This window comes from Mobula birostris, chromosome 8, assembly GCF_030028105.1.
Source record: "Mobula birostris isolate sMobBir1 chromosome 8, sMobBir1.hap1, whole genome shotgun sequence".
NCBI classification, from domain to species: Eukaryota; Metazoa; Chordata; class Chondrichthyes; order Myliobatiformes; family Myliobatidae; genus Mobula; species Mobula birostris.
In genome coordinates, this window is record NC_092377.1 from 103,348,625 (window position 1) to 103,362,140 (window position 13,516).

The 13,516-nt window shown below is 44.4% G+C and overlaps 1 protein-coding gene across 3 annotated transcripts in view; it reads right to left on the minus strand.

Annotated features, from left to right (window-relative positions):
• The window catches only part of phf10 (PHD finger protein 10), a 191,813-nt gene that overhangs the window by 36,398 nt on the left and 141,899 nt on the right, over positions 1–13,516 (minus strand). For all 3 annotated transcript variants that reach the window (XM_072265830.1, XM_072265829.1, XM_072265831.1), the window contains one exon: positions 2,157–2,306. In XM_072265830.1, coding sequence (XP_072121931.1) covers positions 2,157–2,306 — 150 coding nt within the window. The remainder of the gene's footprint in view (positions 1–2,156; positions 2,307–13,516) is intronic.

The window sequence follows — 13,516 nt, forward strand, 5'->3', positions numbered from 1 at the left end:
TCTGGACATTTAATGAAGCAACACACACAAAACGCTGGAGGAATTCAACAGGCCAGGCAGCATCAATGGAAAACAGTACAGTCCTCAGTCTGCTGATGAAGGGTCTCAGACTGAAATGTGGACTATTTACTCTTTTCCACAGATGCCTGCTGAGTTCCTCCAGCATCTTGTGTGTGCTGCTTGGATTTCCAGCATCTGCAAATGTTCTCTTGTTTATGATTGGATTTACTTAATGATCACACTTCAGCCATCAAAGTCCTTGGCTAATACAAGGGGGCATAATTTTAAGTTGATTGGAGTAAAGTGTGTGTGTGTGTGTGGGGGGGGGGTTATTATTTTTTTTTTTTTTTTTACACAGACAGTGGTCAGCATGTGGAACACCCTGCCAGGGGTGGTGGGAGAGGCAGTTACAGTAGGGCCGTTAAGAAACTCTTAGAGAGGCATATGGATGATAGCAAAATGGAGGGCTATGCAGGAGGGAAGGGTCAGAGCTTTGAACAGGTTAAAAAGTTGTACAATATTGTACTGCCTATACTGCACTGTAAGTTCTATGTTCTTTGCCACTCTCTGAGTGAAGAAGGTCCCCCTCAGATCCCCTCTAAAACTTTTCCCTCTTATCCCAAACCTGTGTTCCCTAGTTTGACAAACATCTGATAAGTTTCCTGCAGTAGTATGGAGGAGAGTGGTGTTAGTTACTGAACATTTAGTCACAGATCTAACGGAATGTCCCTAAAGTTATCTATAAAAAAACAGTGTGTGGTTCTGATCTATTAAGGGCTGCTGGTTAAATAATTCAATTCCTGATGAGTATTGTGTTCAGTTCTAATCACTTTATTATAGAAAGGATATGGAAGCTTTGGAGAGGGTGCACAGGAGATTTACCAAGAGAGAGCATGTCTTATGAGGATAGGTTGAGAAAGTTAGGGCTTTTCTCTTTGAAATGAAGAATGATGAGAGGTAACTTGATGGAGGTGTATAAGATAATGAGACAGAAAGAATGAACAGTCAGAGATTTTTTCAAAGGGCAGATATGGCTACTCCCAGGGGGTGTAATTTTAAGGTGATTAGAGGAAAGTACAGTGGGCGGGGGGGGGGGGGATGTCAGAGGCAAGTTGTTCACACAGACAGAGGAACACCCAGCCAGGGGTTGTGGTAGGTGCAGGTACATTTTACAAGATCCTGAGATAGGCACGTGGATGAGAGAAAAATGGAAGGCTATGTGGGAGGGAAGGGTGTAGATTGAACAGAGTATATTAAAAGACCCCTGGTGAAGTGGATCGTGGGCTGCAGAGCCTGGATTGTGCTATGTCCTATGATCAACAAGGCAAATCATTTCCCACTATGTGTCTACATTAATAATATTTCTATTTCAACCAGAGTAGATCCTAATTCAGAAGCTTTAAAAAGGATCAAGACCCCAAGAAAACCCCAACCACAATGGTCCAAATGTGGAAAAAGGGACTAGCTTGGTTTGCATGGATCAACTGTTCTGAAGGGCCTTTTTGCTTTCTGTATGACTCGATGACAATCCCACCAAATCTCATCTTCTGCGGGCTTTATCCTATCTGATCTAAAACAAAGGCTGCAACAAACTTGCATCGTTGCAGAAATTTTATTTTCTCCTCTTGTATTTTTATATTTCCTTTTGACACAGAAGGTCATTCAGCCCATCAGATCTACCCCAGATCTCATTGCAATCCATTCCTCACTATTACCCTACAATCTATTTCCTCCCACATGAACATAAATTTTCCAGCTACACCAAGGGGCAATTAACACCCCACCAACCTGCACAGTTCTGGCACATGTGAGGAAATCAGCTGGGAAATCATCTTGAGAAAGCCCAAACAGTCACAGGGAGAACATGCAAACTCGACACAGGCAGTACCGAAAGTCAGGATCGAACCTGGATTGCTGATCTGTGAGCTGTAACTGCTGCGCCACTGGGCCAGTGTTCCGAGGAACAGAGTATGACTGAGGCAATGTACTTGTCTCAGGCAAGCAATTTAGAATTGTTCAACCAGGATGCAGAACGTCATAGTTAAAGTTGTGATCAATAAGTGTGTATTATGTCAAGTCTGTTTAGTCAGTGTTGCAATCACACCCTCAGTGTTTCTAATCACCTCAGACCAGGAGCATTGTGGAATTGTCCTTACCTGTGTCTGCAGGTCAAAGTAAGCCCGCCTTTCCTCCATCCGCTCCCTGTTGAAGTTGCTGTTGAACTCTGCGGCCTTCTTTGCAGCTTTCTTGATGTACTCTGGCACTTTACTGGGCTCAACCTTTTGTGTGTTCTGTAGCTGCAATTGCTGTGCAGAGTCACAAGTTTGGTTCAAATATAAAACCAGAAGTGGGAATTTGCCATCAGTTCCCTGACAAACTGCAAGTATTTACCCAATTACCAACTGCTTTGAGACACTTCCATAGAAGCCTACAGACTAAATGCACGTGGGCAGGACTAGTATATACAAGTACAATGATCAGCGTGAAAGCATAATTTCACCATTCAGTTCATCTGATATGCTCTGCCATTTGATTATGGCTGATTTATTATCCCTCTCAACTCCATTCCCCTGCTTTCTCCCTGTAACTCTTGACACCCTTACTAATCAAGCGTAACCAATGACTTGGCTTCCACAGCCATCTGTGGCAATAAATTCCACAGATTCTTCACCTGCTGGCTAAAGAAATTCCTCCTCATCTCTGTTCTAACATGGGTGTGGTTGGTGAAATGACCCATTTCGGCACTGCTATGTATCTATAACTCCATAATACAGCACTCCCATGCTCGTCAATGGATTCTTGTAGACGAACCCATCACTGCACTTCAACGGGAGCATGGAGATAGAGAGGATTCCAGTTAAGAGGGCCATGAGCTAATCAGTTAGCCACTTATTTGGGACAACTCTTAAAATAACAAAAAATAATCGAGAAGATCGCCAGGACTCCCTTCGTTTATTTATGACACTACGCTGCTCAACTGGGACAGGAGACTCCTGCTGAAACTTCTGTTTCTAACTAGCATCAGTCGTGTGCACTTGCATGGCCATTAAGTACTACACCAAGCTCAGAGCAAACGGTTTTTAAATAACATCAGTTCAGAGTGTTTGTGTTCAAAAAGCAGTGATTTTTGTTACTGATAGTTGGCGAGAAATAAGGCAGAAAGACAATTCATAACTGTTTTGCTCACTACAAGCATTCAAGCTTGGAGACGGGAGTGAAATTTCATGCCAGAAACGGCCAGAAACGGCCGGGAGTGAAATGAAACGATTTTACTACTTAAACAAGTTAAATACTATGAAGAATTTGAAAGTTACAATGAAAATGAGTATTTGGAGGATGCAATCATCAAAAGCATTTTATGAAGACAGTCCATTCTCTGCACTGATTTTGTTAATTTACAGTCAATCAAAAGAACATAACAGCAAACACTGTATGACTTCCTCTATCAGTAACTATTAACAACTAATACACAGTTTTATAGTGTAGTCGGATTGGTAATATTCTAATTTGTTCTGTATTTCATTTAAAAAATAATTTATTATTCAGTTCAATGGTAGGTTGTCTTTATTTATACCTTTTTAGCTATTTCCATGAAACTTTGGCTCATTACTGCAGCTGCTTAAATGGACCAAATATACTGGGCCAGATGTGTCCCAATCAACTGGAATCCACTGTATGAGGAAATTTAATTAAGTATGCTCAGGATACTTCATATGCTCCCTTCTCAGAGTTGGCAATCCCAATCACTTAACTGCAAATTTTTGACAGTGTGTTGGATAACAATAATAAGGTGCTTCCTTTCATAAATTTGTCCACATGATCCAGAGACTACAGGCAATTATGGCATTAATTGTCCACAAGCACAGCGATGAAACAGATGGGACGTTATGATAATCTAGATGCTTCGCGACATGTGATGATTATATAGTACGTGATTCTGATTGACAATAATCATAACCAGCTTTCAAAACTAATTGTGAAACTTTAATTACTTGAGTTTAATTTCCTCAGCTAATAAGTGGGATTTGAACTGGTGTCTCAGATTAATAGTCCAGGACTCTGGCTGATAGCTGAGTAACTTAACCATATCACCACCACAACAGTTAAAACCTTTTAATTATTTAAAATGTGCTTTTTCTTCAGTTTTAATATTTCACCCCAATTTCAACAGCTTCCCAAAGCCCCTAAATGTCAGATCAGTGGGAAAACTAGACACAGCCTTGCAGTCCAGCAAAGGCTTAACTAACAGCTTGTTGGACAGGGTCTGTTATGATCAACCACACAAACTAATGAGAGTCACAGATTGAGTGCACAGAGGTGTACAAGATGATGACAGTCACAGATCGAGTGGACAGAGGTGTACAAGATGATGAGAGTCACAGATCGAGTGGACAGAGGTGTACAAGATGATGAGAGTCACAGATCGAGTGGACAGAAGTGTACAAGATGAGAGTCACAGATTGAGAGGACAGAGGTCTACAAGATGATAAGAGTCACAGATCGAGTGGACAGAGGTGTACAAGATGATGAGAGTCACAGATAGAGTGGACAGACGTGTACAAGATGAGAGTCACAGATCGAGTGGACAGAGGTGTACAAGATGATGACAGTCACACATCTAGTGGACATAGCTGTACAAGATGATGAGAGTCACAGATCCAGTAAACAGAGGTGTACAAGATGATAAGAGTCACAGATCGAGTGGACAGAGGTGTACAAACTGAGAGTCACAGATCGAGTGGACAGAGGTATACAAGATGATAAGAGTTACAGATCGAGTGGACAAAGATGTGCAACATGAGAGTCACAGATCAAGTGGACAGAGGTGTACAAGACCATAAGAGTCACAGATCAAGTGGAGAGAGCTGTATAAGATGATGTAAGTCACAGATCGAGTGGACAGAGGTGGACAAGATGATAACACTCAAAGATCGAGAGGACAGAGGTGTACAAGATCATAAGAGTCAAAGATCTAGTGCACAAAGGTGTACGGATGCGAGTCACAGATCGAGAGGACAGAGGTGTACAAGATAATACTCACAGATCGAGAGGACAGAGGTGGACAAGATGAGAGTCACAGATTGAGTGGACAGAGGTGTACAAGATGATGAGAGTCACAGATCGAGTGGATAGAGGTGCACAAGATGATGAGAGTCACAGATCCAGTGGACAGAGGTGTACAAGATGATGACAATCACAGATCGAGTGGACAGAGGTGTACAAGATGAGAGTCACAGATCGAGTGGACAGAGGTATACAAGATGAGAGTCAAAAATAGAGTGGACCGAAGTGTACAAGATGAGAGTCGCATATCGAGTGGACAGAGGTGTACAAGATGATGAGCGTGACAGATCAAGTGGACAGAGGTGTACAAGATGATGAGAGTCACAGATCGAGTGGACAGAAGTGGACAAGATGATAATACTCAAAGATCGAGTGGACAGAGGCGTGCAAGATCATAAGAGTCACAGATCGAGTGCACAAAGTTGTAGGAGATGAGAGTCACAGATCGAGAGGACAGAGTTGTACAAGATAATAGTCACAGATCGAGTGGACAGAGGTGGACAAGATGAGAGTCACAGATTGAGTGGACAGAGGTGTAGAAGATGATGAGAGTCAAAGATTGAGTGGACAGAGGTGTACAAGATGATGAGAGTCACAGATCGAGTGGACAGAGGTGTACAAGATGAGAGTCACAGATCGAGTGGACAGAGGTGTACAAGATGATAATAGTCACAGATCGAGTGGACAGAGGTGTACAAGATGATAATATTCACAGATCGAGTGGACAGAGGTGGACAAGATGAGAGTCACAGATCGAGTGGACAGAGGTGTACAAGATGAGAGTCACAGATCGAGTCGACAGAGGTGTACAAGATGAGAGTCAGAGATCGAGTGGACAGAGGTGTACAAGATGATAAAAGTCACAGATCGAGTGGATAGAGGTGTACAAGATGATAATATTCAAAGATTGAGTGGACAGAGGTGTACAAGATGATGAGAGTCACAGATCGAGTGGACAGAGGTGTACAAGATGATGAGAGACACAGATCGAGTGCACAGAGGTGTACAAGATGATAAGATTCACAGGTAGAGTCGACAGAGGAGTACAAGATGATGAGAGTCACAGATCGAGTGGACAGAGGTGTACAAGATGAGAGTCACAGATCGAGTGGACAGAGGTGTACAAGATGATAAAAGTCACAGATCGAGTGGACAGAGGTGTACAAGATGATAATATTCAAAGATTGAGTGGACAGAGGTGTACAAGATGATGAGAGTCACAGATCGAGTGGACAGAGGTGTACAAGATGATAAGTCACAGATCGAGTGGACAGAGGTATACAAGATGAGAGTCACAGATCGAGTGGACAGAGGTGTACAAGATGATGAGAGTCACAGATCGAGTGGACAGAGGTGTACAAGATGATAAGAGTCACAGATCGAGTGGACAGAGGTGTACAAGAAGATGACAGTCACAGACCTAGTGGACATAGCTGTACAAGATGATAATAGTCACAGATCGAGTGGACAGAGGTGTACAAGATGATAAGTCACAGATCGAGTGGACAGAGGTATACAAGATGAGAGTCACAGATCGAGTGGACAGAGGTGTACAAGATGATGAGAGTCACAGATCGAGTGGACAGAGCTGTACAAGATGATAAGAGTCACAGATCGAGTGGACAGAGGTGTACAAGAAGATGACAGTCACAGACCTAGTGGACATAGCTGTACAAGATGATAATAGTCACAGATCCAGTGGACAGAGGTGTACAGGATGAGAGTCACAGATCGAGCGGACAGAGCTGTACAAGATGATGAGAGTCACAGATCGAGTGGACAGAGGTGTACAAGATGAGAGTCACAGATCGAGTGGACAGAGGTGTACAAGATGATGTGAGTCACAGATCGAGTGGACAGAGGTGTACAAGATGTGAGTCACAGATTGAGTGGACAGAGGTGTACAAGATGAGAGTCACAGATCGAGTGGACAGAGGTGTACAAGACCATAAGAATCACAGATCGAGTGGACAGAGGTGTACAAGATGATGAGAGTCACAGATCGAGTGGACAGAGGTGGACAAGATGATAATACTCAAAGATCGAGTAGACAGAGGTGTACAAGATCATAAGATGCAAAGATCGAGTGCACAAAGGTGTACAGATGCGAGTCACAGATCGAGAGGACAGAGGTGTACAAGATAATACTCACAAATCGAGTGGACAGAGGTCTACAAGATGATAAGAGTCACAGATCGAGTGGACAGAGGTGTACAAGATGAGAGTCACAGATCGAGTGGACAGAGGTGTACAAGATGACAGTCACGGATAGAGAGGACAGAGGTGTACAAGATTAGAGTCACAGATCGAGTGGACAGAGGTATACAAGATGAGAGTCAGAGATCGAGTGCACAGAGATGTACAACATGAGAGTCACAGATCGAGTGGACAGAGGTGTACAAGATAATACTCACAGATCGAGTGGACAGAGGTGGACAAGATGATGAGAGACACAGATCGAGTGGACAGATGTGTACAAGATGGTGAGAGTCACAGATCGAGTGGACAGAGGTGTACAAGATGAGAGTCACAGATCGAGTGGACAGAGGTGTACAAGATGATAAGAGTCACAGATCCAGTGGAAAGAGGTGTACAAGATGATAATAGTCACAGATCCAGTGGACAGAGGTGTACAGGATGAGAGTCACAGATCGAGCGGACAGAGCTGTACAAGATGATGAGAGTCACAGATCGAGTGGACAGAGGTGTACAAGATGAGAGTCACAGAGCGAGTGGACAGAGGTGTACAAGATGACAGTCACGGATAGAGAGGACAGAGGTGTACAAGATGAGAGTCACAGATCGAGTGGACAGAGGTGTACAAGATGATAATAGTCACAGATTGAGTGGACAGAGGTGTACAAGATGATAAGAGTCACAGATCAAGTGGACAGAGGTGGACAAGATGATGAGAGTCACAGATCGAGTGGACAGAGGGGGTAAAAGATGATGAGAGACACAGATCGAGTGGACAGAGGAGTACAAGATGATGAGGGTCACAGATCGAGTGGACAGAGGTGTACAAGATGATGAGAGTCACAGATCGAGTGGACAGAGGTGTACAAGATGATGAGAGTCACAGATCGAGTGGACAGTGGTGTACAAGATGAGAGTCACAGATCGAGTGGACAGAGGTATACAAGATGAGAGTCAGATATCGAGTGCACAGAGATGTACAACATGACAGTCACAGATCAAGTGGACAGAGGTGTACAAGATAATACTCACAGATCGAGTGGACAGAGGTGTACAAGATGATGAGAGTCACAGATCGAGTGGACAGAGGTATACAAGATGAGAGTCACAGATCGAGTGGACACAGGTTTACAAGATGATAAGAGTCACAGATCGAGTGGACAGAGGTGTACAAAAAGTTGACAGTCACAGATCTAGTGGACACAGCTGTACAAGATGATGAGAGTCACAGATCCACTGGACAGAGGTGGACAAAATGAGAGTCACAGATCGAGTGGACAGAGGTGTACAAGATGAGAGTCACAGATCGAGTGGACAGAGGTGTACAAGATGAGAGTCACAGATCGAGTGGACAGAGGTGTACAAGATGATGAGAGTCACAGATCGAGTGGACAGAGGTGTACAAGACCATAAGAGTCACAGATCAAGTGGAGAGAGGTGTACAAGATGATGAGAGTCACAGATCGAGTGGACAGAGGTGGACAAGATGATATTACTCAAAGATCGAGTGGACAGAGGTCTACAAGATCATAGGAGTCAAAGATCGAGTGCACAAAGGTGTACGGATGCGAGTCACAGATCGAGAGGACAGAGGTGTACAAGATAATACTCACAAATCGAGTGGACAGAGGTGTACAAGATGAGAGTCACAGATCGAGTGGAAAGAGGTGTACAAGATGAGATCACAGATCGAGTGGACAGAGGTGAACAAGATGATGACAGTCACAAATCGAGTGCACAGAGCTGCACAAGTTCATGAGAGTCACAGATCCAGTGGAAAGAGGTGTACAAGATGATAAGATTCACAGATCCAGTGGACAGAGGTGTACAAGAAGATGACAGTCACAGATCTAGTGGACATAGCTGTACAAGATGATGAGAGTCACAGATCCAGTGGAAAGAGGTGTACAAGATGATAATAGTCACAGATCCAGTGGACAGAGGTGTACAGGAAGAGAGTCACAGATCGAGCGGACAGAGCTGTACAAGATGATGAGAGTCACAGATCGAGAGGACAGAGGTGTACAAGATGAGAGTCACAGATCGAGTTGTCAGAGGTGTACAAGATGATGAGAGTCACAGATCGACTGGACAGAGGTGTACAAGATGTGAGTCACAGATCGAGTGGACAGAGGTGTACAAGATGTGAGTCAGAGATTGAGTGGACAGAGGTGTACAAGATGAGAGTCACAGATCGAGTGGACAGAGGTGTACAAGACCATAAGAGTCACAGATCGAGTGGACAGAGGTGTACAAAAGATTGAGAGTCACAGATCGAGTGGACAGAGGTGGACAAGATGATAATACTCAAAGATCGAGTGGACAGAGGTGTACAAGATCATAAGAGTCAAAGATCGAGTGCACAAAGGTGTACGGATGCGAGTCACAGATCGAGAGGACAGAGGTGTACAAGATAATACTCACAAATCGAGTGGACAGAGGTCTACAAGATGATGAGAGTCACAGATCGAGTGGACAGAGGTGTACAAGATGAGAGTCACAGATTGAGTGGACAGAGGTGTACAAGATGACAGTCACGGATAGAGAGGACAGAAGTGTACAACATTAGAGTCACAGATCGACTGGACAGAGGTATACAAGATGAGAGTCAGATATTGAGTGCACAGAGATGTACAACATGACAGTCACAGATCGAGTGGACAGAGGTGTACAAGATAATACTCACAGATCGAGTAGACAGAGGTGGACAAGATGATGAGAGTCACAGATCGAGTGGACAGAGGGGTAAAAGATGATGAGAGACACAGATCGAGTGGACAGATGTGTACAAGATGGTGAGAGTCACAGATCGAGTGGACAGAGGTGTACAAGATGAGAGTCACAGATCGAGTGGACAGAGGTGTACAAGATGAGAGTCACAGATCGAGTGGACAGAGGTGTATAAGATGATAATAGTCACAGATCGAGTGGACAGAGGTGTACAAGATGATGAGAGTCACAGATCGAGTGGACAGAGGTGTACAAGATGAGAGTCACAGATCGAGTGGACAGAGGTGTACAAGACCATAAGAGTCACAGATCAAGTGGAGAGAGGTGTACAAGATGATGAGAGCCACAGATCGAGTGGACAGAGGTGGACAAGATGATAATACTCAACGATCAAGTGGACAGAGGTGTACAAGATCATAAGAGTCAAAGATCGAGTGCACAAAGGTGTACGGATGCGAGTCACAGATCGAGTGGACAGAGGTGTACAAGATGATGAGAGTCACAGATCGAGTGGACAGAGGTGTACAAGATGAGAGTCACAGATCGAGTGGACAGAGGTGTACAGGATGATGACAGTCACACATCTAGTGGACATAGGTATACAAGACGATGAGAGTCACAGATCCAGTGGACAGAGGTGTACAAGATGATAAGAGTCACAGATCGAGAGGACAGAGGTGTACAAGATAATACTCACAAATCGAGTGGACAGAGGTGTACAAGATGATGAGTCACAGATCGAGTGGACAGAGGTTTACAAAATGAGAGTCACAGATCGAGTGGACAGAGGTGTACAAGATGATGAGAGTGAAAGATCAAATGGACATAGGTGTACAAGATGATGACAGTCACAGATCGAGTGGACAGAGGTGTAGAAGATGAGAGCCACAGATCGAGTGGACAGAAGTGTACAAAGATGATAAGAGTCACTGATCGAGTGGGCAGAGGTGTACAAGATGATGAGAGTCACAGATCGAGTGGACAGAGGTGTACAAGATGATGAGAGTCACAGATCTAGTGGACAGAGGTGTACAAGATCAGAGTCACAGATCGAGTGGACAGAGGTGTACAAGATGATGACAGTCACAGATCGAGTGGACAGAGGTGTACAAGACGATGAGAGTCACAGATCGAGTGGACAGAGGTATACAAGATGAGAGTCACAGATCGAGTGGACAGAGGTGTACAAGATGATGAGAGTCACAGATCGAGTGGACATAGCTGTACAAGATGATGAGAGTCACAGATCCACTGGACAGAGGTGTACAAGATGATAAGAGTCACCGATCGAGTGGACAGAGGTGCACAAAATGAGAGTCACAGATCGAATGGACAGATTGTATAAGATGAGAGTCACAGATCGTGTCGACAGAGGTGTACAAGATGAGAGTCACAGATCGAGTGGACAGAGGTGGACAGGATGATAATACTCAAAGGTCGAGTGGACAGAGGTGTATAAGATCATAAGAGTCAAAGATCGAGTGGAGAGAGGTGTACAAGATGATGAGAGTCACAGATCGAGTGGACAGAGGTGTACAAGACAATAAGAGTCACAGATCAAGTGGAAAGAGGTGTACAAGATGATGAGAGTCACAGATCGAGTGGACAGAGGTGGACACGATGATAATACTCAAAGATCGAGTGGACAGAGGTGTACAAGATCATAAGAGTCAAAGATCGAGTGCACAAAGGTGTACGGATGCGAGTCACAGATCGAGAGGACAGAGGTGTACAAGATAATACTCACAAATCGAGTGGACAGAGGTGTACAAGATGCTGAGAGTCACAGATCGAGTGGACAGAGGTGTACAAGATGAGAGTCACAGATCAAGAGGACAGTGGTGTACAAGATGATAAGAGTCACAGATCGAGCGGACAGAGGTGTACAAGATGATGAGAGTCACAGATCGAGTGGACAGGGGTGTACAAGGTGAGAGTCAAAGTTCGAGTGGACAGAGGTGTAGAAGATGAGAGTCACAGATCGAGCGGACAGAGGTGTACAAGATGACAATTGTCACAGATCGAGTCGACAGAGGTGTACAAGATCATAAGAGTCACAGATCGAGTGCACAGAGGTGTACAAGATGATAAGATTCACAGATAGAGTCGACAGAGGAGTACAAGATGATCAGAGTCACAGATCGAGTGGACAGAGGGATACCAGATGATGAGGGTCACAGATCGAGTGGAAAGAGGTGTACAAGATGATGATAGTCACAGATCCAGTGGACAGATGTGTACAAGATGAGAGTCACAGATCGAGTGGACAGAGGTGTACAAGATGAGAGTCACGGGTCGAGTGGACAGAGGTGTACAAAATGAGAGTCACAGATCGAGTGGACAGAGGTGTAAAAGATGATGATAGTCACAGATCGAGTCCACAGATGTGCACAAGATGATGGGGGTCACAGATCGAGTGGACAGAGGTGTACAAGATGAGAGTCACAGATCGAGTGGACAGAGGTGTACAAGATGATGACAGTCAGAGATCGACTGGATAGAGCTGTACAACATGATGAGAGTCACAGATCGAGTGGACCGAGGTGTACAAGATGATGAAAGTCATAGATCAAGTGGACAGAGCTGTAGAAGATGAGAGTCACAGATCGAGTGGACAGAGGTGTACAAGATGATGAGAGTCACAGATCGAGTGGACAGAGGTGTACAAGAGGATAATATTCACAGATTGAGTGGACAGAGGTGACAAGATGATGAGAGTCACAGATCGAGTGGACAGAGGAGTAAAAGATGATAAGAAACAAAGATCGAGTGGACAGAGGTGTACAAGATGATGAGAGTCACAGATCGAGTCGACAGAGGTGTACAGGATGAGAGTCACAGATCGAGCGGACAGAGCTGTACAAGATGATGAGAGTCACAGATCGAGTGGACAGAGGTATACAAGATGAGAGTCACAGATCGAGTGGACAGAGGTGTACAAGATGATGAGAGTCACAGATCGAGTGGACAGAGGTGTACAAGATGTGAGTCACAGATCGAGTGGACAGAGGTGTACAAGATAATACTCACAGATTGAGTGGACAGAGGTGTACAAGATGATGAGAGTCACAGATCGAGTGGACAGAGGTGGACAAGATGATAATACTCAAAGATCGAGTGGACAGAGGTGTACAAGATCATAAGAGTCAAAGATCGAGTGCACAAAGGTGTACGGATGCGAGTCACAGATCGAGAGGACAGAGGTGTACAAGATAATACTCACAAATCGAGTGGACAGAGGTCTACAAGATGATGAGAGTCACAGATCGAGTGGACAGAGGTGTACAAGATGAGAGTCACAGATTGAGTGGACAGAGGTGTACAAGATGACAGTCACGGATAGAGAGGACAGAGGTGTACAACATTAGAGTCACAGATCGAGTGGACAGAGGTATACAAGATGAGAGTCAGATATTGAGTGCACAGAGATGTACAACATGACAGTCACAGATCGAGTGGACAGAGGTGTACAAGATAATACTCACAGATCGAGTAGACAGAGGTGGACAAGATGATGAGAGTCACA